The sequence below is a fragment of the Anastrepha ludens genome, chromosome 3 (assembly GCF_028408465.1).
Source record: "Anastrepha ludens isolate Willacy chromosome 3, idAnaLude1.1, whole genome shotgun sequence".
Taxonomy (NCBI): domain Eukaryota; kingdom Metazoa; phylum Arthropoda; class Insecta; order Diptera; family Tephritidae; genus Anastrepha; species Anastrepha ludens.
This window is the reverse complement of record NC_071499.1, coordinates 3,330,799-3,356,447: the sequence shown is the minus strand read 5'-3', so window position 1 is coordinate 3,356,447 and position 25,649 is coordinate 3,330,799. Positions and strand designations below refer to the sequence as shown.

The 25,649-nt window shown below is 37.8% G+C and overlaps 5 protein-coding genes and 1 pseudogene across 7 annotated transcripts; 3 read left to right on the top strand and 3 right to left on the bottom strand.

Annotated features, from left to right (window-relative positions):
- Positions 1-4,065: 4,065 nt before the first annotated feature.
- LOC128856872 (membrane-associated progesterone receptor component 1) lies at positions 4,066-7,305 on the top strand. The gene is made up of 3 exons (XM_054092288.1): positions 4,066-4,702; positions 6,390-6,542; positions 6,600-7,305. Exons 1-3 carry the CDS (start codon positions 4,351-4,353, stop codon positions 6,791-6,793), a joined length of 699 nt encoding a protein of 232 aa, XP_053948263.1. The 5' UTR covers positions 4,066-4,350; the 3' UTR covers positions 6,794-7,305.
- Positions 7,306-8,945: 1,640 nt separating this feature from the next.
- Positions 8,946-15,247, top strand: LOC128856870 (NADH-ubiquinone oxidoreductase 75 kDa subunit, mitochondrial). The gene is made up of 9 exons (XM_054092286.1): positions 8,946-9,062; positions 9,280-9,471; positions 9,542-9,873; positions 9,930-10,166; positions 10,225-10,688; positions 10,747-11,078; positions 14,279-14,645; positions 14,702-14,829; positions 14,891-15,247. The coding sequence occupies exons 2-9, from the start codon at positions 9,286-9,288 to the stop codon at positions 15,053-15,055; spliced, it is 2,211 nt and encodes a 736-aa protein (XP_053948261.1). The 5' UTR covers positions 8,946-9,062; positions 9,280-9,285; the 3' UTR covers positions 15,056-15,247.
- A 61-nt stretch (positions 15,248-15,308) lies between these two features.
- Positions 15,309-16,877, bottom strand: LOC128856871 (uncharacterized). Its single transcript, XM_054092287.1, has 2 exons — positions 15,839-16,877; positions 15,309-15,782 (listed from the first exon to the last, which is right to left on the bottom strand). Exons 1-2 carry the CDS (start codon positions 16,747-16,749, stop codon positions 15,323-15,325), a joined length of 1,371 nt encoding a protein of 456 aa, XP_053948262.1. The 5' UTR covers positions 16,750-16,877; the 3' UTR covers positions 15,309-15,322.
- Positions 16,878-18,840: 1,963 nt separating this feature from the next.
- On the top strand, positions 18,841-19,848 carry LOC128856869 (NADH-quinone oxidoreductase subunit B 2-like). 2 transcript variants are annotated; one of them, XM_054092284.1, is made up of 2 exons: positions 18,841-18,899; positions 19,050-19,848. In XM_054092284.1, the coding sequence occupies exon 2, from the start codon at positions 19,070-19,072 to the stop codon at positions 19,748-19,750; it is 681 nt and encodes a 226-aa protein (XP_053948259.1). In that variant the 5' UTR covers positions 18,841-18,899; positions 19,050-19,069; the 3' UTR covers positions 19,751-19,848. The 2 variants fall into 2 exon arrangements, with proteins under 2 accessions (XP_053948259.1, XP_053948258.1); XM_054092283.1 differs by having other exon boundaries at positions 18,845-18,925.
- A 1,301-nt stretch (positions 19,849-21,149) lies between these two features.
- On the bottom strand, positions 21,150-22,592 carry LOC128856868 (putative nuclease HARBI1). Of its 2 annotated transcripts, XM_054092281.1 has the most exons (4): positions 22,477-22,592; positions 21,975-22,416; positions 21,773-21,917; positions 21,150-21,707 (listed from the first exon to the last, which is right to left on the bottom strand). In XM_054092281.1, exons 1-4 carry the CDS (start codon positions 22,590-22,592, stop codon positions 21,331-21,333), a joined length of 1,080 nt encoding a protein of 359 aa, XP_053948256.1. In that variant the 3' UTR covers positions 21,150-21,330. The 2 variants fall into 2 exon arrangements, with proteins under 2 accessions (XP_053948256.1, XP_053948257.1); XM_054092282.1 differs by having other exon boundaries at positions 21,975-22,494.
- Positions 22,592-24,864, bottom strand: LOC128856866 (2',5'-phosphodiesterase 12-like; annotated as a pseudogene).
- Between the last annotated feature and the right edge of the window lie 785 nt (positions 24,865-25,649).

Here is a 25,649-nt window from a genome sequence, read left to right as displayed (position 1 = left end):
TTACAACCGGCGCTTAACGAATACTTGTATTGTTGTGTAGACACTATTGAAATTTGTTACATTGCGTTCACACCTGGCAATAGTTTTAAAGCAATAAAGATTAGGTATGATATGTGATTCGGGGAGTGAGGGACGCGTGGGGTTGTCGACGTTGGACCTGCTGCGCGATCCACTGTGGTTGTTGCGGCCTGATGGTGGTGGGCGGCCGCGCCTCCGCGGGCGGTAGTGGGTGCAGAGCTCTGCAGCAGGGGCCAACGTAGGCAGTTGTCCACTCACGGGTGGTGCGCATACCGGAACATCTCCGAAAATGGCACCAGCCGTTGCAAGAATTGCACTGGACTGATACCAGATTCCGAGGTATTACGGCCTGACATACGGAACAGACTGTGCGGGGGACCAGGAGCTGCTGGTTTGTCCCCGCACTGGGGTTGGAGCAGGAAGGAAGGGGAGGGGTTGAAGGGGAGTTGTGTTGCTCCGATAGGCTCCTCACCGTGGAGGTGTGGGTAGTGGTGGCGGTTGATAGTGCCGGCCTATCAGGGGGTATGTTAGCCGTGGAGGCATCAGACGCCTGCTGGCGGGAGCAACACGTGGCCACATACCGTGTGGACCACTCCCTATGTGACTTAAGACCCGAGCAGGTCTTAAGGTGGCTCCACCCGTTGCACTTGTTACACCTAACCGAGGTGGAGTTCGGGTGAAGCCGTTTGTGGCAGACGCAGCAGTGGAATACTTCTGGCCCAGGGTTGGATTCGATTCCAGCCCTGAGGAGAAGTATTTGGAGCAGGATTGCTGCGAGAGTTTGCTCCTGTGACGTAAGGGGTGGGATGATATGAGTTTCACTAGACAGGGCTAGTATACCTGGGGCGGCAGCCCTTGGTCGGGAAAAACCCGAGTCATTCCGGTACGTCGAACCGGCTGCCATGGGAATGAGCAAAAGCTAATTGGGCCGGCTTCACGGAATTCAACGAGGACACCTTCGCCGTTCTTCCCACCCCCACTGATGTGCGCGTAGGCGAACGCGCATTCCACAAGGTGCTCACAGCTGCTGCGGCTCGCTTCGTTCCTGCTGGAAGCTATAAGGACATTCGTCCTCATTTCCCAGCCGAAGCAGCCAGTTTAGCAAACGAGCGTGACCACCTACGCCAGGCCGATCCCGGGGATCCCCGCATAAGGGATCTCAATGTGGAGATCCGGCAACTGGTAAATCAGCATAAGCGGACTAAATGGGTTGAGCACCTGAAGACCTGCAACCTCACCTCTGGGGTGAGTAAGCTCTGGTCCACCGTTAGGTCCCTGTCAAACCCGAGGAAGCACAACAACAAGGTGGCTATCACCTTCAACGGTTGCACTTCGTCGGACCCGAAGAGATGCGCGAGCTATTTTAGCCCGCTTTTCATATTGCATCCTCCGGGCGACAGAACCAAACGTCGTGCTACCAGAAGGCTGCACAAACTGGCGAACGACAGTGCGCCACTTACTTTCTCCGGTGATGAAGTTCAGGGGGCCATCAACAAGTCGAAATCATCGAAAGCCATTGGCCGTGACGGTTTAAACGCGCTGATGCTGAAGCATCTGGGACCCCCGGGAGTAGGATTCCTCACAAGGGTTTTCAATCTGTCCATGGCCACTCTCATCATCCCTGACAAGTGGAAAGCAAGGAGAGTGGTCCCACTACTGAAACCTGGGAAACCCGCCAACCAAGGGGAGTCTTATCGGCCGATAACTCTCTTTTCCCCAGTAGTAAAGACACTTGAAGCCCTCCTACTCCCACTCTACACGAAACACCTGGCCCCAGCCCCACATCAGCACGGTTTCCGACGAGTGCACAGCACCACAACCGCACTCACCGCCATAAACGCCCAGATAAATCGCGGGCTTAACCAAAACCGCCCCTGCGAGATGACTGTCCTAGTAGCGTTGGACTTAAAAAAGGCTTTCGATACAGTCAGCCATTCCACGCTACTAGATGACATTTATCAGTCGACACTCCCGCCAGGGCTGAAGAGGTGGTCCGCGAACTATCTGAGTGGTCGGCACTCGTCAGTGATATTTCGAGATCAAATTTCAAAGCAGAGAAAGATTAAGCAAGGTGTACCGCAGGGTGGTGTCCTTTCTCCCTTGCTGTTCAATTTCTACATCTCGAAGCTCCCCCAACCACCAGCGGGAGTTTCCCTGATCTCATACGCTGACGACTGCACGATAATGGCGTCGGGCAATGACATCGATGGCCTGTGTTCCAAAGTGAGCAACTACCTCACCGACCTTTCTCGCTTTTTCATTGCGAGGAATCTCCAACTTTCCCCCACCAAGTCCACGGCGACCCTCTTTACAACCTGGACAAAGGAGGTCAAGCTGTCCCTTAAGGTAAAAGTCCATGATACACCAATTCCGACGGTAAATAACCAGACAATTTTGGGTGTAACCTTTGACAGCTTGCTCTCCTTCACTGCGCATACAACCGCAATTGCCACAAAAGTCCAAATACCGCCAGACTTGTCAAAATACCGCCATTCCGACAGCGACCGGGTGCCTCCTGATGTCTCCCATCCAACACCTTCATAACGAGGTACAAATGCTCCCAGTTGTGGAGCACAACAAACTGCTCAGCAAGCAGTTCCTGCTTGGATGTTACCGCAGGTCTCATCCCTGCAGACACCTGCTTGAGCCCGAGCCGCCTCCCAGGCACGTCAGGAGACACCTCCTAGACTACGCTGACGAAATCCAGGACAAAACTGACCGTAACCTACTGGACCGGACAGTATTTAGACAGCCAATAAACGACATTCACCGGGAGACCGTTACCACCTTCTTGAACTCCCGTCCTGTGAATGCCGTAATCGGAGTCCAACCACCACCTATTGCAGACGAAGAGCTCCAGCTTCCCCGTGAGACTCGTGTAACACTGGCACAACTACGTTCCGTACTGTAGTAGGTTAAACTCCTACATATCCAGAATCGACCCCGACATACCAAACACATGTCCGGCATGTGAAGGTACCCCGCACGACACTAACCACCTCTTCACATGCCCCCTCAAACCGACTCATCTAACCGCCCTTTCCCTCTGGACCCAACCTGTCGAAACAGCATGTTTCCTGGGCCTACCCCTAGATGAGCTAGACGAAGACGACCGATGATATGACTACACTGACAGGGCTACCTATGCTGTTAACAACAACAACAACAACAACAACAGGTATGATATGTATGTGCTTATGTGTCGAGCATCTCCTCCAATTCGTGGTAAGTGCTTTGATGTGGGGCACAAATGGAAGAACCTACAATTTCATATCGCCTCCAGACGGCAAATGGTTTTTTATGAGGAGCTTTTTCATGGCAGAAGTTCACTAGGACGCTTGCCATTGCCTGCCGAGGAACGACCGAAAAAACTTTTTCTATCCATGCCCACAGTGGGTTCCAAGCCTGCTGATAATTATCTCCACGGCTTAAACATCCTGACAATAATTATGTATAACAATTAATTTGGGCCAAATGTCGAAGGCGAACGTTGACTTACGAGTTGCAACAATACGCGTTTTGCGCAAGATATGTAAGCTAAAAAATAAAACAAATAAAGAAAAGAAAAATTACATACACAACGAAAGCGAGTACAGACTTAAAGCACATTTATTGAAGAATATACTCTGGGAGATGGCGAAAGGGACTTCCAAAATTTCACTCTCTTTTCGATATAAAAATTCGGTACAATTTTGAGTCCGGTATGCATATGTAAGTTAATATATGAATTGACACCCCGAATTTTGTATATTTTTCCATGTAGGTAATGTATTTTAATCCTACATCCGAAAACCGCTACTTCATTTGTCGCGATTTGCTTACCAAAGTAAGCAGATAAACCGTACAATTTCGGCTGATTAAATCCAAATTGATACCACATTTACATAAGTATCACATTTTTGCTTATGTGAATTAAGGACTACAATACAAAAATGCCACAAAAAATACTCATTTTTAAATAAATAAATTTAGAAAAGTACATATTTGACAACACTGAGTGAAAATTAGCAGCGTCATCTAGCGATAAAAGTTGAAACCGACATCTTGTGGCAATAGATTTCAACGTCAACACAAGCTTTAAGACAACGCATATTATTTATATTTCTTCGGGAGTGTGCATTGAAATTTCTGTCATTTTCGTTAAAAAAATTTTCATACGACTTTTACGATTTGCTACGAAATCCGCCGAACGCGAGGCAACTGCAAAGATTCGACAAACACAATCAGTTAAATAAAGCGAATGCTACGATAGGGTCAGTGGTGCAAGGGCTCAAGATCAAAGTTCGAGTTAGGCGTTGTAAAAAGTAGAAAACCACGTATTATTTGTAAAAGATGGCAGCGTCCGCAGGAGTAGCTGACACTAGTAGCAAAGTGGCCAGCGATGAAATATCCCCGTCAATATTGCTGGGCATAGTGGAGGAGATAATATACAGCCCTCTTAATTTGGCACTTGTAGCTGTAATTGTATTTCTGTTTTACAAAATAGTGAAAGATCGCTATGAGGTGCCCAGAGGCAAATCGGGTGATGGATCACCGCCGGCGCCTGAACTTCCAAAATTACGACGTGATTTTAGTATACAAGAGTTGCGTGCATATGATGGAAATGGGCCAGATGGACGTATCCTGATTGCAGTGAATGGGAGCGTATATGACGTCACAAAAGCAAAACGATTCTACGGTCCAGGTATGTAAGCGGTCTGGAGTAAAATTAAAGCAGAGCAATTTGTCAAAGATGTGTAGATAACATATGGTTGCAACTTTAGGGTTACTTATATTCATATCAGATTAGTATGCAAGTGTATGAGTGTATCTACATATGTATGGGCAATATTGAATGTAAAAAAACTCCACAAAGGAAAAGACGGCCGGCCGGTGCCGTAAATAATATCATGTGATGCAGTGGCACATACTCAGCAGGAAATTGGAATGCAATCAAATTATGTTCCTTCTAATTCAGTTCTACGTACTGGAATAACTCGTCTTTTATACGGCCAAAGACTTTTATTTCAGCGATCCCCCTGCAACCAAGTTTATGTCGGTAAACCCCACCTAATCTTTTTCAAGCTAAATATATCTCGTTTTTGCTTGTTTGCAAAATTTAATAAAAGTAGTGATTAGTGAAAACAAGCTTTTAAAATACATTTATATTTCAAATTAAAAAAATATTGTTATAGCAGAATTTTAATAACTTAATTGAATTCTCAATCAGTATTAAATATTCGACAACAACACCTGTTCTGCGGGACATACTCGTATACTTACATACGAGTATGTGCTGTAAATAAATTTGAGCGCATGTACAAAAGATTAGATTTCAGATATTGCAAGTCATTTCGCTTAAAATTTCATTCTGATAATTGTCGAAACAGACACATAAAAATACTCTGTATTACTTGCTATTTCTAATTAAAATTTAATTCCTGCTTATCACTGCTCTCGTTTCTCTTTTACTTTACAATCCATTGTCCGATTATTTGAAACTTCGCTTATTCTGAATCAAATTCTATTAGTAAGACAAATTTCAACTCGGTTTAAAGAAAAATTTTTATTTGAAATTAGATTCCAAAAATTTAGCCTGCAACTCTTTTGCGAATTACTATTACCGCGGCAACATGAAAACTAAAACAGTTTTTTTGGAATGCTTCTGGGGTGAATGTCCCTGGGCGGATATGAATTCGATTCCTTCGATAAATATATTGAGCTGCGCCGATCGTCTGCCTTTTTAAATTAATTAGATTTTTAACTATAATGTTATTCATAGATCCATTTTTATGCGCATATATTTGGATTAGTTAGTATGCAAAAATGTATGATATGCTCAATTTCCAAACACACATTTTCAAAAAAATGGCGACGCATAGTAACTATGTGTGGGGCTCTGATTTAAATTCCTACTCAATTTTCAACTTGAGTAAAAATTAAATGCTTATGCTTATTACTTCTACTGGTGTCTGTGTAATAGATGTCAAAACGCAAACTTAATTTATGTGCATACGTGCATGTAGTGTGTATAAATCTAAGTAATTTCAAAATATTCGAATTTTAAATTCAGCCACCCGTCGATCAGTTGTCAACTAAGAAATCAGCTATTTTTATGCATACAAACTCCCTTCGTTGGGTGTTCCGCCGAGCTCTTCCTTTTTTTCGAGCGCGTCTTGTTATTTTCCACAAATGAAGGAACCTACAGTTTTATGCCGCATCCGAACGGAAAGTGGCTTTTATGAGGAATTTTTTCCATCATAGGAATACACTCGAAGGTTTGCCTGCCTCGAACTACTGTTTAAAAAACGTCTATTATCCGGCTACGGTGGCCTACGACATGCATACATATTATGGTATAATTATTATTATTATTGATGTATTTTCTACAGGTGGACCGTATGCATCTTTCGCTGGGCGAGATGCTTCTCGAAATTTGGCTACTTTTAATGTGGAACCTAATAATAAGGAGGAGTATGATGATTTAAGTGACCTAAATGCTATGGAAATGGATTCGGTGAGGGAATGGGAAATGCAATTTAAAGGTACTCAATGATATGGCATAGAAATTAGAAGATTTATATAAAGTGGTTATTTTTTAGAAAAATACGATCTGGTAGGCAAATTATTACGCAAAGGAGAACAACCGACCAACTATGACGATGAGGAAGAAGATTCTAGCGAGATAGTCACTGAAAATATTGCTACTGCCGCCGCTTCTGCCACTGGCACAAATGCTGAAGATGAGGGTGTTCGAAAGCGTGTCGCTAACTCAACCGAAGAAGAAGTTAAATAAATAGTGGTTGTCTCGCGGACTTTTCGTCATAAAACTATTGATAGATTTAAAAAATTTTAATTTACTAAAAATTATTTAATTAAACATTGAAAAATTATCGAAAAATGTTTATATGCTTATCACAATACGGATGGAAAGATAAAAAACAGAATGTTATCAAAACACTCATGGTTTTCTACGTTACTTTTGTTTTGAATGCGCTCTTAAATTAGCAGTTGTAGTGCTTGTCATTTATAAGCTTTTGAACTTGTGAAACTCGATTTTTCATATTGCTTATAAAGTCCGCGTGTGGTTGGGTGTATACGAGAAACATCAATTCTGAATTTAAGTTATTTTGGGAAGTAGCGAAGGGAAGAATTGTTTGCACATGTTAATTTACTTAATTTTAAACTTGACTAAATTATTTGATACCTTGGTTCTGAAATATAACATTACCACATGTGCATATACTTATATATTGTACAAGTAAACATATTTATAGAAGCAAATAAAATAAATATTTTTCAAACTTACCATTTTAAATTTTTAGAGCTCATTGATAATTTGCTTTAAAGCGAATACATATACATACATACATAAGATAAAGTCACTAGAGCATAAACAATATTTTAGGGTACTATTTTTGCGACTTTGTGGTTTGAATATCAAAATTTAAAGTGCTTCGTGTTAAATTCTGAAAGCATGAATTATAAAAATTCCTCTAAATGCAATATTTTGAAGAAGAAGATAAGAAAGTATGCGCATAATTTGTTGTTTCATATTTTCTATTGCTTTCGCTTGCTCTTCAAAGAAGTCATTTCTCTTATGTTTACATAGATTATATTAGCAGTGTTGACGTCACAGCCTATTTAGGAGCCACAATCTTGTATACTATCATTCTTGCATATAATCTATCATCCCTGTCGTGCACGTAAATTCTTTCCAGAAGCACCGCCATACATATACCTATGTACGTATAATGACTTACATTCGAGTGTATTGGTATGCATATATTCGGACAGACAACGCGCTGACGTCGTCCGCATGCAGAATATCTAACAAAAAATATGAGCAAATTGATATCAAATGTGCTTATAACCAGCGGTGCGGGCGTGTGGCATCAGACCGTTAACCAACTCTTAACAAATTTGAAAGAATCAGCTGACGTAACTTGGGTTATGGCAGCGGTTTGTTTACGAAAAAAAAAATACAGTCTTCCCTCATTATAATTCGTTGACGTCTAAACAACGACTGATTGAACGAGTATAAAGGTCTGATTATGTATAATTAGCACAAAATTATAAATCTTAAGATTGATTATGCTAGGCACACAATCATATATAGAAATCAGGATTTCTTAAAAAAACCAATCATTGCTATTTACAATTTTTTTATGTCGATTAATATAAATATGTTTTACATATACATCTGTAGACATATTACTTTTGGTATTGCTGTATTCGAAATGTCACTTGACAAAACTTTCAGCAAAATCTAAATTCAGTAGATTGCTAATTTTTCATAACTTATGCTAATTTCCGGGCATAGGCAAAACGCAGAATTTTATCTACGGTGCACAGAATACAGAATGCGGCGCATTCCGAAAATCGCTACTTTTTTCGCAATTTTGGCAAGAAATTTTGTTTACCCTTTCTCTCTTACATGATTTGTCACTGATTCATGGATTACTATTATTTTTTAGTTTTAAGTTTAAGTTTTAATGCATTTTGTTGCATTGCAACTTTAGTAACCGGCTTTTTCTGATTTCTGTTCATTGCCTACTTCTGCCAATCAATTGCGTAATTAAAACCCACTTTTAAGTTAAAACGCCCAACTCCATTCTTAACTTTTTCTGGTTATTATTAAAAGTTTGTTAGGTTCGATTCTCTGTTATGGTTTACTTGTTGTTGTTGTTCCAGCTTCAACTTCACCTTGGCTGTGCAACATAGTTCATTCTTTTCTTTTCTACTTTTGTATGGCGAATAAGTAATTCGAGCAGTCTTTGCGAAGTGAATTACGAATGAGATAGCAAATTTACGAAAAGGAGTGCGTATTGTGCATAGATGACGTATTGTGCACTGTGTAAACATAGCATATGTATAATTTGATACGATTTTTTAGAAAGTCGATCGTTGTGCTAAAGAACACACTTTACAATCGTTTCTTTTTGACATAAGGACGGCAAAGAAGTGTCAGTGGAGATATACGTATTTTAGTTCGTCTACCTTGCAAAAAGTACATTTGGACGGCATTATTTTTTCTGTTGAAGAAAACATTTCAATACTTTCAGGTAAAAACTTTTCACGAACTTTCTTCGTTGTACTATTTGCAGTTTGATTAGCTACCGATAATTGCTTCAATGGGAATACTCAATCCTGTTTTCAAAATTGATTCGTGTTTTTTTTTATCCGTGTATCGACTTATGTAATTCAGGCAATAGAAGAGGTTTAGGGTTTAATAACTCAAATGTGTTTATATATTATTGATCGCTTATTGATTTCTCGCAGAAAAAAATGTTTCGTGCACCGCTTGTGAAGGTCTTACAAGGAAGCTTCGGTTCACCTACACATCGGATCGCAAGTAAAGCTGTTCACACTAGCGCTGTGGTCGCGCAAGCTCCAGCCAAGGCACCCGAAAAAATCGAAGTGTTTGTGGATGATGTCCCTGTTAAGGTTTTGCCCGGTACAACTGTCTTGCAGGTGATTTTACATCTTTTATACAAAGGCATATGTAAATATGAATTAAATATATGTATTATCGATTTTACAGGCATGTGCTGTCGCTGGAGTGGAAATCCCTCGATTTTGTTATCACGAACGACTGTCTGTTGCGGGTAACTGCCGCATGTGTCTTGTGGAAGTTGAAAAAAGTCCCAAGCCAGTAGCAGCGTGTGCCATGCCAGTTATGAAGGGTTGGCGCATAAAGACTAACTCCGAAATGACAAGGAAAGCTAGGGAAGGGGTAATGGAATTTCTACTTATGAATCATCCTCTGGATTGCCCAATTTGTGATCAAGGTGGTGAATGCGATCTTCAAGATCAGGCAATGGCGTTTGGATCAGATCGTTCGCGGTTCACTGACATTAACCATAGTGGCAAAAGGCAAGAATATGTGGTTAATTAGTGATAAACCATATAGATCATATTTTTTTACATAGAGCGGTAGAGGATAAAAATTTCGGTCCACTTGTCAAAGGAGTTATGACTCGTTGCATACACTGCACACGTTGTGTGCGTTTTGCCTGTGAAGTTGCAGGTGTAGAAGATCTTGGTACGACTGGACGTGGTAATGACATGCAAATCGGAACATATGTCGAAAAGTTATTCCTGTCTGAGCTTTCTGGAAACGTTATAGATTTATGTCCCGTTGGAGCTTTGACAAACAAGCCATATAGGTACTGCATATGACATAAAATTCTATAAAATGTATATAAAATATTATCTCTCAAATAGTTTCGTGGCTCGCCCATGGGAAATTCGCAAGGTTAGCAGTATTGATGTTTTGGATGCAGTGGGCAGCAACATTGTAGTAAGCACTCGTACAAATGAAGTGCTTCGAATTGTACCACGTGAAAACGATAATATAAACGAAGAGTGGCTCGCTGATAAATCTCGTTTTGCATGCGATGGCTTAAAACGGCAGCGCTTGGTCGCTCCCATGGTCAGAATGCCGAATGGTGAATTGCAAGCCGTAGAGTGGGAGGGAGCTTTAATATCTGTTGCTAAAGCTATCAAAAATGCAAAAGGAGCCGTGGCGGCTGTAGCTGGCCAACTAGCTGATGTGGAATCGCTTGTAGCTCTTAAAGATCTATTAAACCGTAATGGAGCTGAAACTCTTTGCACCGAACAGAACTGCAATATTAAAGGCGCTGGTGCAGATTTACGATCGAACTATGTTTGCAACACAACTATAGCAGGTGTGGAATATATAATTTTTTTTTTTTCTTATATTTAGTATTTTATTCAATATCATAGGTCTTGAGGAAGCAGATGCTGTACTGCTCATTGGCACAAATCCGCGATATGAGGCTCCCTTAATAAATACACGATTGCGTAAAGCTTACATAAATAATGAAATGAACATTGCCTCTATTGGTCCAAAAATAGATCTGTCATACAACCATGAGAACTTGGGAGAAGATGCTAGTCTAATAAATCAAATTTGCAGTGGCGCACATCCCTTCTCAAAAACTCTTGAAAGTGCTAAGAAACCTGTTATTTTGCTGGGAGCAGATTTGCTGGAACGACCCGATGCAGCTGGCATACATTCAACGGTGGCTTCATATTGTAAAAAACTTAACAAACAAGTAAGTTTATTACTGGTATAGGATGTGTAAAAGAATTTAAGCATGCGACTTCAATTTATTGCTTCTAAGTTCCATAATCGAGATACGATGTGGACAGAATCAGTTGTGTATATATACAGGGTGGACCATCTAATGTTTGAAACTTCAAGAAGCTTTAAGTAAGAAACGAAAAATTTCCTTTCAATGTGGGTATTTAAAAGTGCAATTCTAACGTTTAATTACGAATCACATTTTCATTCAAATGACTTCCGCGGTTAACGTTGTAGTGGCTCATACGACGAACCCAATTTTCCAACTGCATCCATTTTGGACTGTAAGGGGCTGTACTTGATCGATGGCAGCCTCAATATCGTTCTTGAAAGCGTCAACTGCTACTGGAAGATTTGTGTAGTATTTATCTTCAACTGCTTCCTACAAAAAGTCTAATGTTTTTGTAGTCCAAAAGAGTGCCGCGTTTCAAAAATTGCACGAAAGACTCTTTCCTTTTATCGAATTTAGTCGTAGTTTTCTTACAGTAAATTTTTAATATTCCCCTACATCATTCAAACGCAATCTAACCCATTTCGTAAACAACAGATATTAACCTAACTTTCTATCTTAATTAGGAGTGGGACTATTTTCGAATAATATTCGAATAAACATTATTCGAATAAAACGAATAATACTATTCGTTTCAAATAATTCGAATAGTTCATTATTCGAATACCTTACTATTCGAATACCTCACTATTCGAATACCTTACTATTCGAATACCTCACTATTCGAATACCTCACTATATATTCATTTATATCAGGGAGAAAATGCTTTTAAAAATATAAAAATTACATTGACCCTTCTCATGGTGCTAATCAGTTTTTCTCGATTTTTGAACATTGTGATTTTTTGATTTGACCGCTTCATGTTTCAATTAGCTAATATGATAAGATTTCTTTGGTATTGTTCTTGACAAAACATCGACAGGTATACATACTTATATGTATGTGCATAACTAAATGTGCATAAAAACATCAGAGCGTTTCTAAAAAAATATTTGGTTTTCCCTCGTAACAATTCTTGTGCTTAGACGCCTTAATATTAATATTAGGTGGGCCCGCACTGCACTTTTCAATTTCCCATATAAATTGTATGGAGAAATATGATTTCACATTTTCTATGTCCGGATCGGTTTTAACATTCTCGGTAACGGATCGAAATAATGGTTGTCTCTCAAACGATAAATATGGAGCCTTAAAATCTTCTTTTGCTTAATCTACAGATTTAGAAGTTATTCAAGGCCAATAATAGGATAGAATTATATACTTATTTATGTACACATGCAGATTGCTTTGAAATTGGATTGATGCGCAAATGCATGTGTGTATGTATCTATGTATGTATGCAATTTCAAAAAATTACGCTATCAAGAAATTAAATAAAAATATCACTTACTTTTTGTTGCTAATGTGTGCACAACAGATACATGACAACAACAACAGATACATACATGACATATGTATGTATATGTACATGTACCTACCCTGCTGAGTGGTCAATAGTAGGTAGATATTTCTTTGTATATTTAGTTATAAGACACTATTTGTGATAAATAATTATCATAGTAAATGGTTTTTGAAGTATTTATATACGTATGCTTTTGCTAACGCTCTTCCTTTTAAAGTAAACAATTTTTTTTAATTCGATAATAAAATATATATTATTTATTTCTCTTAAAGAGAAGTCTGAAATAGATTACGTATTTCAGTGTCACATGAAGTTTATTGCCTGAAATGTCCATCTACATATATAATTCTCATCGCCAGTTACCTAAGCGTATGCATGGTCGTAGGACTGTCTGCACTCGTTTATCGGGCTTAGGTCAGTCAGTAGCAGGTAGAGTATATGAGTATATGTACATATGTGCATATAATAGTACTGCGAAAAGCAAAAAAAAACCTAAAAGAAAATAATTTCATGCCTCAAGCAAGAGTAGTCCGCTAATCTAAGTAAATATTTACCAAAATATGAAACAAAAACAAAGCGCCGACACAATAAAAAGTAGGTAGTATTTTCATTTAACACGTTCCCTGTCCGCTTAGCCACATATGGTTCAGTAAACGTGCGCCTGATAAGCACTGATACGTTCCATGTGTTTCATGAACGTGCAGAAGCAAAAATGTCCCTCTACGCTCATGTACCATATGTGTTTCAGGTAGAAATACCCTACATCCGTTTTTTTTAATTATTATTATTACTAAAGCTATCCTATGACTACAAAAAAACAAATTATTCAAAAAACCCTGTTGGACTTGTCGGTCAATTTTGCATTTTTGTATTGCGGCAGGGAACGTGTTAATATAAGCCTTTGCGTGGTTTTTGAATTTGCATACATAGGTACATGCACTTGTACAGGAACCGATTAGTAGTCCGCTAATCTAAGTAAATATTTACCAAAAATATTCGAATAGTGAAGTATTCAAATAGTAAGGTATTCGAATAGTGAGGTATTCGAATAGCATTATTCGAATAAACGAATAAAAAATTCGAATAAATATTATTCGAATTACGAATACCTCTCGAATAAAAGATTTTATTATTCGAATAATTTTTATTCGAATAGTCCCACCCCTAATCTTAATACCAACGTATTTTAGTTGACACATTTAAAGTAATCAGTATTACAACTTTCAAAATCAGGTGTCCCTTTTTTTCTCATATTCTGTGAACTCTGGACACAGGATCCGCTGAATAGTAGTTAAACACAAACTGTAGTAGTTTTATTGGCTAGATAAGAGCAAGAAGCAACGAAGGATGTTTCACGTCTCGAGTGGGCACCGAGTATTTCAGAATAGTGGGGTGATACAAAGCATCGCGTTCTCTAATAGTTTAATAGGCCATAAGAAAGGCCTCTTTGCTTGGTAAATGAAGTTCGCGGTCTAATCAGAGATACATTAAAGGTACGTTCCGATTTCTCTAGGAGGCGATTTGGCTCCATGTGGGAAAAAATATGACTATTTTTCAATAGAAATAAATACAATGTCATCTATTACATACTACTTGAATATTTATTTATTTTTCACTTCTGATATTATTTCAATAACTTAAAAAGGTGTATGAAATTTTTTTAAACTAACTTTTGAACAAACATAAACGGAAACCTTTCGGAAGAGCAGTGAGGGCAATTACATGCCGTGAATAATAATTATTTATTTGCATTTTTAGGGCTGGAATTCATTTAATGTTCTACAGAACAATGCGGGTCAAACTGGTGCTCTTGATGTTGGTTATCAGCCGGGCATTCAAGCTGCGTTAAAAACGCAGCCAAAAGTGCTCATACTACTCGGTGCTGATGCCGGAAAAGTGACTCGTGAAAAGCTACCCAAAGATTGCTTTGTTATTTATATTGGGCACCACGGCGATAATGGCGCATCAATTGCAGATGCTGTTCTTCCCGGCGCTGCCTATACTGAAAAGCAAGCAATTTATGTCAACACAGAAGGTCGTGCTCAACAAACGTTAGTGGCGGTGTCACCTCCAGGAATGGCGCGTGAAGACTGGAAGATTTTGAGGGCTTTGTCTGAAATTCTAGGTGGGTTTGAAATTGGGTAATGCATAGGAAAACCTTGAAATAAAAACTATTTATAGGCACTCCTCTGCCTTATGATAATTTGGATGAATTGAGAAATCGCATTGAAGACATAGCGCCCCATTTGGTACGTTTTGGAAAATTGGAAGCCTCAACATTTGGTGGTTTAAGCGAGCAATTGAGTGTTGTAAGTTTCAAGTGCCCTTCATATTTGATTACTTTCTCTGTATAATTTATTTATTTTTCAGCCGAAGTCAATTGATAATACAAAAGTAGATGTAAAGCAAAAGAAATTGCAAGAATACTTCATGACTGACCCGATTTCTCGAGCTTCGCCAACAATGGCTAGATGCATTCGTGAAGTAGCCGGGGAAGAGGCAAAAGAACAACAGCAAAGGCAAGCAGCTTGCTAAATATTCAACGCTTAATGATAACCTAAAAATCAATAGTATAATTTTAAAAATCATAATGTTTAACGTGCTGGATTTTATTCCTTCAAAAATTAGAAGGAACGAATTGTTGTCTATCTATCCACGCTGTGATCCAAGCGAATATATTTCAAATTAAAGATGATACCAACAATTTAATGCTAAATATTATAACAATCGTTAACGTTTCATTCAAATTAAAACTAGGTAATTAAAAAAGAAAGAATGTATGTTTTGATGTATCCATCCCCATCAATGACGTTCATATAGTAAATTTAAGGAAGCACGATATTGACTGAAGAAATTACGGAAATTGGCTTCGTTCTCCGAGTCTGATTCGTCGGCGATTTCCATTTTCACTGCCGCTGGCATCTGGGGAAAATCTTTACCTGTTTCAGCACAATTAATTTTTATGTCTTCCTTTATATTTGATTTAAATTTTATGAAATCATCCATGGAAATTTCAGCTTCTGTCTCTCCCAAGCTACAAATATTTCCATTATTGTCGTTAGTAAGTAAGTTGTTATTTACATCCTCTTCCTCGTCGTTCTTAAAAATCGGTTCCAAAGTTGAGGACAAGTTTAATGTGGGTACAATTTGTTGAGAGATAGATTCAGACAATGTCGATGTTAAACTATAATCTGAATCAATAATTTGAGCCTGCATACACAATTGCCCTTTGTTCGAGGAAATGGTGTGCTGATTAGTAGGACTGAAAAACGTAAAATTATTTAATTTTCTAAATATCAAATATTGACGCATTCGCACCATATTTCTGCCAGAATTTTCTTTACTTCCATTGAACCATCTTCGTACATAGGTAAGTAATCTCCAAAGAAATGTAAGACCTGATCTTTGCTGCAATTTCCATAATACCCCGCATATTCTGGTCGGAAGTCGTCTCCCAAATGTAGCACCGAATCATGTGGATTCTCAAATAAATCAACAGGCAGTTCTATGACCTGCTCCTCTTCCGTTGCTCCAATGCTCGTACGTCCAAGCACATCTGATTTAAGTCTGCGTTGTTGAGCCTGTATAGCCGCATATTCGTCAGAAGCCTGTAGCTTCTCTTCCAATATGCGTGTTTCATTTTGGAAACCCAAAACTGTTTGGAAACGTAGTCGACTCTTTTGGATTTTCGACAGACCGCCATGTGACATAAAGCATAAATCGCCCAGCATCCGATCAGCTACCTGGCGGTACTTCAGTTCTTCAGACATTTGTTGCAATTGGGCAGCAGTTTCCGTACCACAAATGCCGTCCGTCTTTTCAATATTACCCAATAGTTGATAGGTATGTCGACGGATCTTCGCTAAAAGGTCCAAACGGTGTCGCTGAAAGTTTTCGTTTTTATACTGCAAAAGCAAGTCCTCTTCCGCTTCCGGCGTGGCATTCAATCTATCGAATTTAAACTGTTCGAGATGCTCCAGAAATGTAGAACGATTTTTAATTTTAAATATGGAACGCGTGGAATTTAAATAATCTTCCAGAGCTACTAAATCGAGCAATATTACAGTTCCGTCTCGATTCCAACGCAAAAAGTCACAGAAATCCATGTGGACAACCAGCCACAACTTGTACGGAAAAGGAAAATTTAATATGTCTTGTCTCGTAACGTATGAAGAAGCTTCCGTCAAGCTCGTCATCGTCTGCACAAGCGGTTCAACTTGGTTTTGCATTTCTCAAACGAAATTATCAGATTAGATGTGTCTTTTTTAAAGTTCCTTTCCTACTTTTCAAAATAACCCAACCGTATTTATGTCCGAAAAACTGACGGAAGAGGAAATATTAAGTGCACTGTTGTAGAGTTGCAAACTCTACAAATAGTTAATAGCTCTAAAGAAAAACGCAACCAAACGCGTAGAAAAGCGATGCTATTTCATGCATATGCTAAATTGGTCCCGATTTACATGGTTTAAGAGAAATCATTTTTTCATCATTTTTCATATATTCTCTTTACTTTTAAGGGATGTCTAGCTATGCCGCTATAAAAAGGGCGGTATTAGTTGAATTATAAAATAGTACATTCATCAATCGAAGAATTAAAAAAATTAACAATTAAAACACCTAACAAAAATCAAAATTTATATTTTCGGTAAATAAAACAGTTAGTTCATAACAAAGATTTTAAAAGAGCTGATTTGAAGAGTACTAATTTTCTAAAAGATTTCTTTGCTAGTTTTAAGCAAATATGTCTAATTTATTCCAGCTGCCTTATCGGTCTGCTTGGAGCACGATGATTTGGAGAACCTGACAGGGTACAAGTGCCATAAGCAATACTCTTAGATAACCAAAGTTTTGGGAGAAGATACATTTTGATGGGTAAATTACTTCACCGAAGGTGATTTATCAAAACGCACTACAGCAATCATGATAGTCTTCAACGAGTTGCAACTGCAAACAACGCAATCAAGCGAAATAATTAATTTTAATTAAAATAAAAAACTCAGAATTTAATGCAAGAGGTTAACATTTATAAATCATATTTTAAAAAATATTTTAAATCATTTGCTTGTTTTTATTAAATTATGGATTGTTGTCCAGAAACCCGATTTAATGTGATGTTCACATTGTACCATAAACTCGAGTTAAAGCTTTATGTTTATCAACAACTGTTCCGAATTTTATTTGCCATTTGTTTGCTTGCACCCAACTTCTTGCAAAATAAAATAATGCAAAAAAATGTCAGATATATGGTACAATTGATAATAAGTATGTTCCACAACTTCAAAATCAAAATTGAATGATTAATTTTGCGCCACCTTGTACAATTCTTGTAATCTAGCTGCACGCGATATATGGCTAGTTCTGAAATATATTCATTGCTCATATCTTGCACGAAAGTTTTTGTGCATAATAAGACATTTTTTTATCAATTATGTTTTGTTTAGATAAACTTTTTTTGTTTTGAGATTCGAGCAAGAACGAAAATTTCGTGTAAAAAAATTATTAGTGAGCCGTTTTATTTCAAAATCGTGTACAAAAAAGACCGAACAGTCAACAGAGCGGTCAAATTTTTCGCTCTCTCAGTCGTAATTTACATCTCAATTGCCCTTAGAATTACGTAATTTGCAATACAAAGTTTTGAGAGTGAATACCCGCATTATTCTTTAGTTTAGTAGTCAGTATGAAGTTATATTTTCTTGACTACTTCTATAAATAAAAAAACGTATGTAGTACAATATTAACTACTTTTTCTCAAGCCAAAACGAAGAGCAAACCATACAAAGTGAGCTCACAAAGAATAATACCTATAAAAAGTGTTTTATAATAACGGAAGCAAAAAACGAAATTATTAAGAAACTTATTATGTTGAGGAAGTTGTCCTCAATTTGATAATCGATTCATAGATCTAATCAAATCGCAAAAATTAAATCAAACTAAAAAGTATAAGAGTATAGAAGAAAATAAATTCAGATTTTAGAAATTGCTTGTTTATACAAATACTGACATTTACAAATAACGGAGCAAATGCATTTTTTTTTTAATAAAATATGTGTTGTAAAATCAGCTGGGTTTTTTTTTTTAACTGCGTTTGTTTATTCAGCAATTAAACAAAAACAAATTGTCTAGCTTTTTGTTGTATTGGATAAGGGAACGTTAAGAAGAGTTAAATCGAGTTAAGCTATGTACTCTGCATCAGAACGACAGCAGCAGTAATTGTTTAACATTTATTCTTCTTCTCACTTCTTATTCGTGATCTGCCGATATTTTCAATTTCCAAATTTCATATTAATCAATTGTGTATCGATAATTAAATGACATTTACCCATACCGATACTTTATTATAATCACTTTTGACAATAGGACGTTTTCCATTCAATTTAAGGTGAAAAAGTCGGGTTATATAAAAAGGTTCAGCAAATTTTTATTTGATTATATTCCTAAATTTTAAAATTTTTTGAAATGATTCGAATTTCTGATTTCGTTTTATTTAATATGGTGAATTAAAAATTTTACTTTTTCGCGTCTTACACAGGACTCGAAATACAAGACAAAATGCTACGCTCCGCTGCTGCACTGGTAAACAAAACACATAATGTGCTGGTCCGCACCACTGGATCCACTAGTGTTTTATTTGGAGCTAATGGAGCTTTTGGACCAGCAATCAATACATTGGCTTTGCGGCAACAGCAGACCATGCCGGTAGTAGACCCGAATAATCCACTTCCAAAGAAAAGCCCCTCTGCGTTTGGTAGAAATCAACCGAATATGGTGGAATGGTCAATCGCACGATTGGATGATCTATTGAATTGGGGACGCAAAGGTTCCATATGGCCTTTGACTTTCGGATTAGCCTGTTGTGCTGTTGAAATGATGCACATAGCTGCACCACGTTACGACATGGATCGTTATGGTGTTGTGTTTCGAGCATCCCCCCGTCAAGCAGATGTGATAATTGTCGCTGGTACCCTTACTAACAAAATGGCTCCAGCTCTTCGTAAGGTTTACGATCAAATGCCTGAGCCACGTTGGGTTATTTCCATGGGTAGCTGTGCTAACGGAGGTGGATATTACCACTATTCATATTCTGTAGTTCGAGGATGTGACCGTATTATACCGGTAGATATATATGTACCGGGATGCCCACCAACGGCTGAAGCGCTCATGTACGGTGTCCTCCAGTTACAGAAGAAAGTAAAGCGCATGAAGACATTGCAAATGTGGTACAGAAAGTAAAAATGGCGTAGTATATTTAGTGAAAATTTCGCGAGTAAAAAAATCGTACTCTAGTTGTTTGAATCTCAAATTTTAAAAATAAAACTATTGTAAATACACCAAAATTTTTTTATTGCACACAGTATTGTCGAAGTAAAACATTCACCCCTATTATGGTATCCGCCGGATGGTTGCGGAGGGAGTTATACTCGATCCGACAGTATTCGGTATCATAATAAACGTCGGATAAAGCAGTATGCGGGTCGATAATGTGGTTTACGGATCGATTAAAAAAAATGGCATTACCAACAACGCACTCAATACGCGTTTCAAACAAATTTACTCGTTTTTCATCCGCAGGTCATTGTGTTGCGGATATTATTATAATAAAGATGGAGAGCAATAAAATGTAAGGAAAAACCCTTTTATTTGTTTTTTTTTCGGATTATATATATTGGCAAAATTTATACAAACGGCAAAATTTATATTTTTTAGGAAACGCACAACCACCAGAGAGGAGAGAAGGAGCGTCCCGATATTGCAAAAAATTTTACCAGAAGTGCTCCTAACGAGGTAGAGCAATTTTGGGAGAGTGTGCGTGAGGAACTGAATTCATTAGGGCCTCCATCGAAGAGTATTTCAGAATGGAAAAAGGTTTGTTGATAATTCAAAAGTTCATTGAGAATATAAGTACTTATTTGCGTTTTAATTAAAGGTTTGGTCAGATTTTAAATCAGCAGTAAAGAAAAAGTTCGCGCACAATAAAAGGGAATTACAAGCAACTGGTGGAGGCGAAAATAGGGAACTACCTTTATCGTCGCTAGAAGAAGATGTTGCTGCTCTAGTGGGCCTAAACGCCTGTGTTGGGGGCATTAAAAAGTCAAAAGAGTTTGGAGTGCCTCAGAGGAGAATTATTGAGCATGCCACTCCACTAAATTCAGAGCAGGTGGTTGAAGACATTACTCCATCTACATCGAAGAGAGCTCGTGAGGGTACAAATTCATATACTTCGAGAGACGCCATCTGCATAGAGTTGTTGGAAAATGACGATGTGGAAAATAACCAAAACATTCGAAATGAACTCCGAAAAAAAAGAGACCAGAGCAGTTTGACTTGTTAGACAAGCAAATCGGTATGCAGGAGAGCTTATATTCAAAAGTTTCGGAAGGTGTTGGGGCACAGGAACTACATTTTAAAAATGTAAAAAAAGAACTGAAGAATCTGACTAGGTCGGTTGACCGTCTGGGTGATCACCAGAAGAAAAACAATGAAATTCTCCAAGCTTTTCTTGAGGAGACAAAAAGACATAATATGGCTATGGAGGCAAATGCTATAGAAAAATTAAGGGTGAAAAAAGAACTTTTAAGCATTGAATTAGGAGAAGTTAACAAGCGATTGAGACTTAAAAAATGACTGTGAATTAGAAATTTTGTTTAGCTTAAGTTTTAAAGTGCAACATTTGCCAAGAAGGCTTTTATATTTTAAGCTTAAGTTTTAATGTGCAACATTTGCCAAGAAGGCTGTTTTTATTTTGTTCTTAAGAAATATATACAAACATACATATATTTATGTACGTGAAATGAAAACAAAAAAATGTTTCTTTATAAAAAGCTGTGTAGCATTTCATTCCGGATTTGGTTTGCTTCATTGGTATATCTTTGATGTTGTACAGGCTCGCCATTTTCATACTCTTCACTTTCAAAAGCCCCTTCTAAATATTCGTCTGAAATATTATAATGGATCCGAATGTTGTGAAGTGCCGCCGCAACATTAACAATTTGAGCCACTTTTTCCGGAGAATAATGAAGTTGGCGAGCTGAGAGCAAGCATCGACACCAATTCTTCCAGACACCTATTGTGCGTTCAACAATATTGCGACCCGAGCTATAGCTTTTATTGAAACGGCTTTGGGGTGTATTCGCTCCGGCATTTCGGAAGGGCGTTATCAACCAGGGTAAAAGTGGGTATCCAGAGTCACCTAGGGAACATTTAAATCAAAATTACTTTGTATTGTTAACTGTTTCGTTTTTGTCATATATGTACCCAACAATCTAGTGCTTCTGTGTCCATTTTCATACATGGTTTGGAAATGTCTTGAAGCCTCACTATTTTCCCAAATAAAAGAATCGTGACTTGCACCTGCGTACCTACTGTTCACATACCTTATTCGCTGATTATGGTCACATATCTTAAGATAGAAAAAAGTCATTTTATTAGTCAATTAAAATTTCAGAAATTAACTTACTATCATTGCATTAATACTGTAATATCCTTTCCTATTATAATAAAGATGCGAATTGTCTCCAGCAGGTTTCAAAATTTTTATGTGGGTGCCATCTACGCACATAACTATGCCGGGAATTCTTGTTTTTCCAAAAAAATATCTTTTGGCTTCAAGCTCTTCAGTCTCGGTCATTGCCAAGCTTATCCATCTAGGACATAATGTAGCCTCTAAGATATTTAAAACATCTGAAAGTACTGTAGAAATTGTTGACTGCGCCATTCCTATGTTAAAATCAGGTCCAGTACCATTTTGATAGCCCCCTTCGGCCAAAAACCTTAAGCATGCTTCAAGCTTAAGCTTTGGTGATATCGACCATGATCTTCGAACGGGAGGCATTTTTCCATTCAATATGTTCAAAATATATTCAAAGGCTGCTTTATTAAGCCGAAACTGTTTTAAAAACCTTCAAAAGGAGCTCACATTATCGTAACTCTACATACATATACCGCAACGAAAAGCTTACATATCATCAGGCAACCGGAGTACATCATCAGCAGTATCCCTAACTTTTTGGCGGCTTCGCCTTAAATTACCTCTTGTATTTTCACCAAAATCCAGGTAAAAGAATATAGTATCCATATTTTGCGCTAAACAAAAATTTATTTGTGCTTTGAAAATTTAAACAGCTGATTGTGTTGATAACAAAGTTTACGGATTGTAATGCAGTGCATTCGTCGGTGTTCATAATACAGTTTAAAGAAAAAAGTGAGTCGAGTGCGGATCGAGTCAACTCCCGCCGCAGTTCATCCGTCGTTTACCATAATCACCATGAGTGGCACAACCTAAAAACATAACTGTTATATATTTATATTAAGCGGAAATATGCTAAAATTTACCTGTTGAACCTCTAAGTAATCACTCTGATAAAATATATAATCCAAACAGGCTGCAAAAGCATGAGTGTAGTTGGTGTAAGGGGGTGTGCCACAAGCGGATTTTATGTTAAATGGTTGTGAAAGAGTGATCTTTTGTACCGCCTCTTCGGTATCTGAAAAGAATATGTAAGAAGACATCGAATGCCATATTTTCATAGCTTACTACTAATCCAGTCGACACAATTTTCTCCCACTGTTCCTTCTAACATTAATTTATAAATGCCACATTCTGGGACGCTATTGAAGTCGCCGCAAAAAAGCACCGATAACTGTCGTTTTTCTGACAAGCTAAGCTTCTTAACGACATCTTGATATACATGATTAATGTAAATCATTGCACAGCCTATTTGTAAAAGACGTATGTGATCTGCATCTGGATGGAAATAAAGGTGGGTATTTGCTACTAGGAAATATCGACCATTGTCCTTGCACTTCAACACCACCACCTTCAATTGTATCATGCGTAGAAGATAATATTCAACGCAAATGTTACAAATATTTTAACGTTATAGATACATACCTGGAGTGTGGTGGACCTATCGCAAAAGCGGTCCACGAGCTTCTTATTATTTTCAATCTTATTCCATAATTCTGCGAATTGTGGAAGGTTACGTATGCCTTCTCCAATATTTAGTTCGTATTTATTATATATCTCAAAACGCGACTTGCGGTAAAATATTGCCACACCCTCGCCACAAGTTCCTTTCTGAGCAATCAGACCATTATAGTCAAGTTCATCAGATTCCAAAATAGGAATCAGGTATAAATCAAATATTTTCAAATCAACCTCCTGCAAGCAAATTATGTCTGCATTGTAACCAATTATTTCTTTTAAGTATAACTGCTTGCGATAGTCAATTTTCAATGCATATGGTGGGCAGTAAGGGAAGAGATGGTTACGAGTGTAGTCGCTATCTGCATATAGATCAGCGAGAATATTATACGATAAAATTCGAAAACAATCACCGCTCAATTTGTTTTTGGTAAAACAGTGTCTCGTTTCAAACGGGCATTGCCCGGGTCCGGCTTGTATTTCCTTTTTAGTAAACTGTTCAACAGAAGTTCCATATTGACCACCTTCATTGCCAGGCGTTAGCTCAAACTTCAGAAAGCAATCTATATCATCGTTAGTGGTGTCGTAGTGAAATCCATCGCCGCAATGTTTCCAATCGGTGCCGCTCACTAAGTCCCCACTTGGTGGCTACTTAAAATGAAATAAATTAACTCACTTAAAATATTTAAGCCTATGAATGCAATTACCATTTTAGCCTTATACCATTTCCCTATACTATGCTTTCGATTTGAAAACTGTAGTTCTACCTTGCTCGGATATACTCTAAAGCCAGCCAGTATACTTGAAGGTAAGGTTAGATTTAATACCCAGGCGCATTCAATAGTATCTGAAAGTCTTTATCTATGATGCGCATTTTCAAACCACACAGCTTCTCATCCAAGAGCTTTAAAAAGGTCATATTTTCGACTTTCTCATTTAGGTCCGATCGTAAAATTTCTACAGAAATCTAACATACCTCGCCATAGTGAGGCATTGATGGTTCATTTAACTGAGTTGCTGTCTTGTTCTTGCTTTTTTTGACCTTTTTACTCAGTTCCTTTTCTATATTATTTCGTATCCGGGTTAAAGCATTGCCTATATTTTCATCTAATTTACGACAAAAGTTAAAATCTCTATCCACTCGCAATTCTTTATTAGTGTACCGAAAGTTGATGTGGAGATCCTGGCTGTCACCATTATGTCGAATGTAAACATTATCCATTTTGTACTTAGTTCTATGGGAGCACGCTTTTCGGGTAGTTAAAGTCCAAATCACAAAAGGTGAAACAAGCGATGTTTGCAATAAAGTTGAAAAGCTTGTGTTTTTCTTTAACCCAACTAGGGGATTAACTGATCCAAGTCTTAAAGAAAATAGTCGTAAGTTCATCGAGCATTGAAATCACTTTGTCACAATGTCCCAAAACGTTTGCACTAAAGATGAGCACGTCCGAGATGATGTAGTCGAACGAATAATCGTTCACACATCTTGACGTTTTATAGCGCTGTCACAATGGGTACGTTGCGTCAACGCATTTGACTGTATGAGTGTAAAACGTAATGGCCTCTGGTACGGTCCAGCATTGCTTGACAAGCACTTTATATGTGTGCGTGTCGGGTGCTTGTCGTTTGCCCGGTAACGTTCAAAACAAAAAGCGATCAATCTACAGTTGTATTTAGAAGTAAATATGTCTTCATCGGATGATGAATTTTTATTACTTGCAACTATTGCAGTTTTGTTAAAAAAGAAGAAGAAAAGAGATAAAAAAAATGTGGATGAAAAGCCTGTACGCAAAACGTAAAAAGTTTAGTCATGAGCATCTTTTAAGTGAATTAAAATTATCATGTAAAGACGAATATAAAAAATTGTATGCGAATGGACTCGGAAACATTTGAAGGGCATATTAAAAAATCGCAATAAGTCATGTTTTTAATTATAACTTATGTTTTTCGGGTTCATAACTTTATTATTATTAAATTACTTATGTATATCAGTTTTAAATAATTTCATTTACATATAAATTTTTAAATTTTTTGCTTATTTATGTACATATTTCATACGGATTGTGCTTATTTTTAGTATATGTAGGTGTTTACGAGTAATATACTATTGGGCAACCGCACACTAAATACTAACCTCAATGCTAAATACAACCCTGCTGTTTTGTCCATCAGACTCCGACACGATCAAAAAAGTAAGCGTCAAACGAA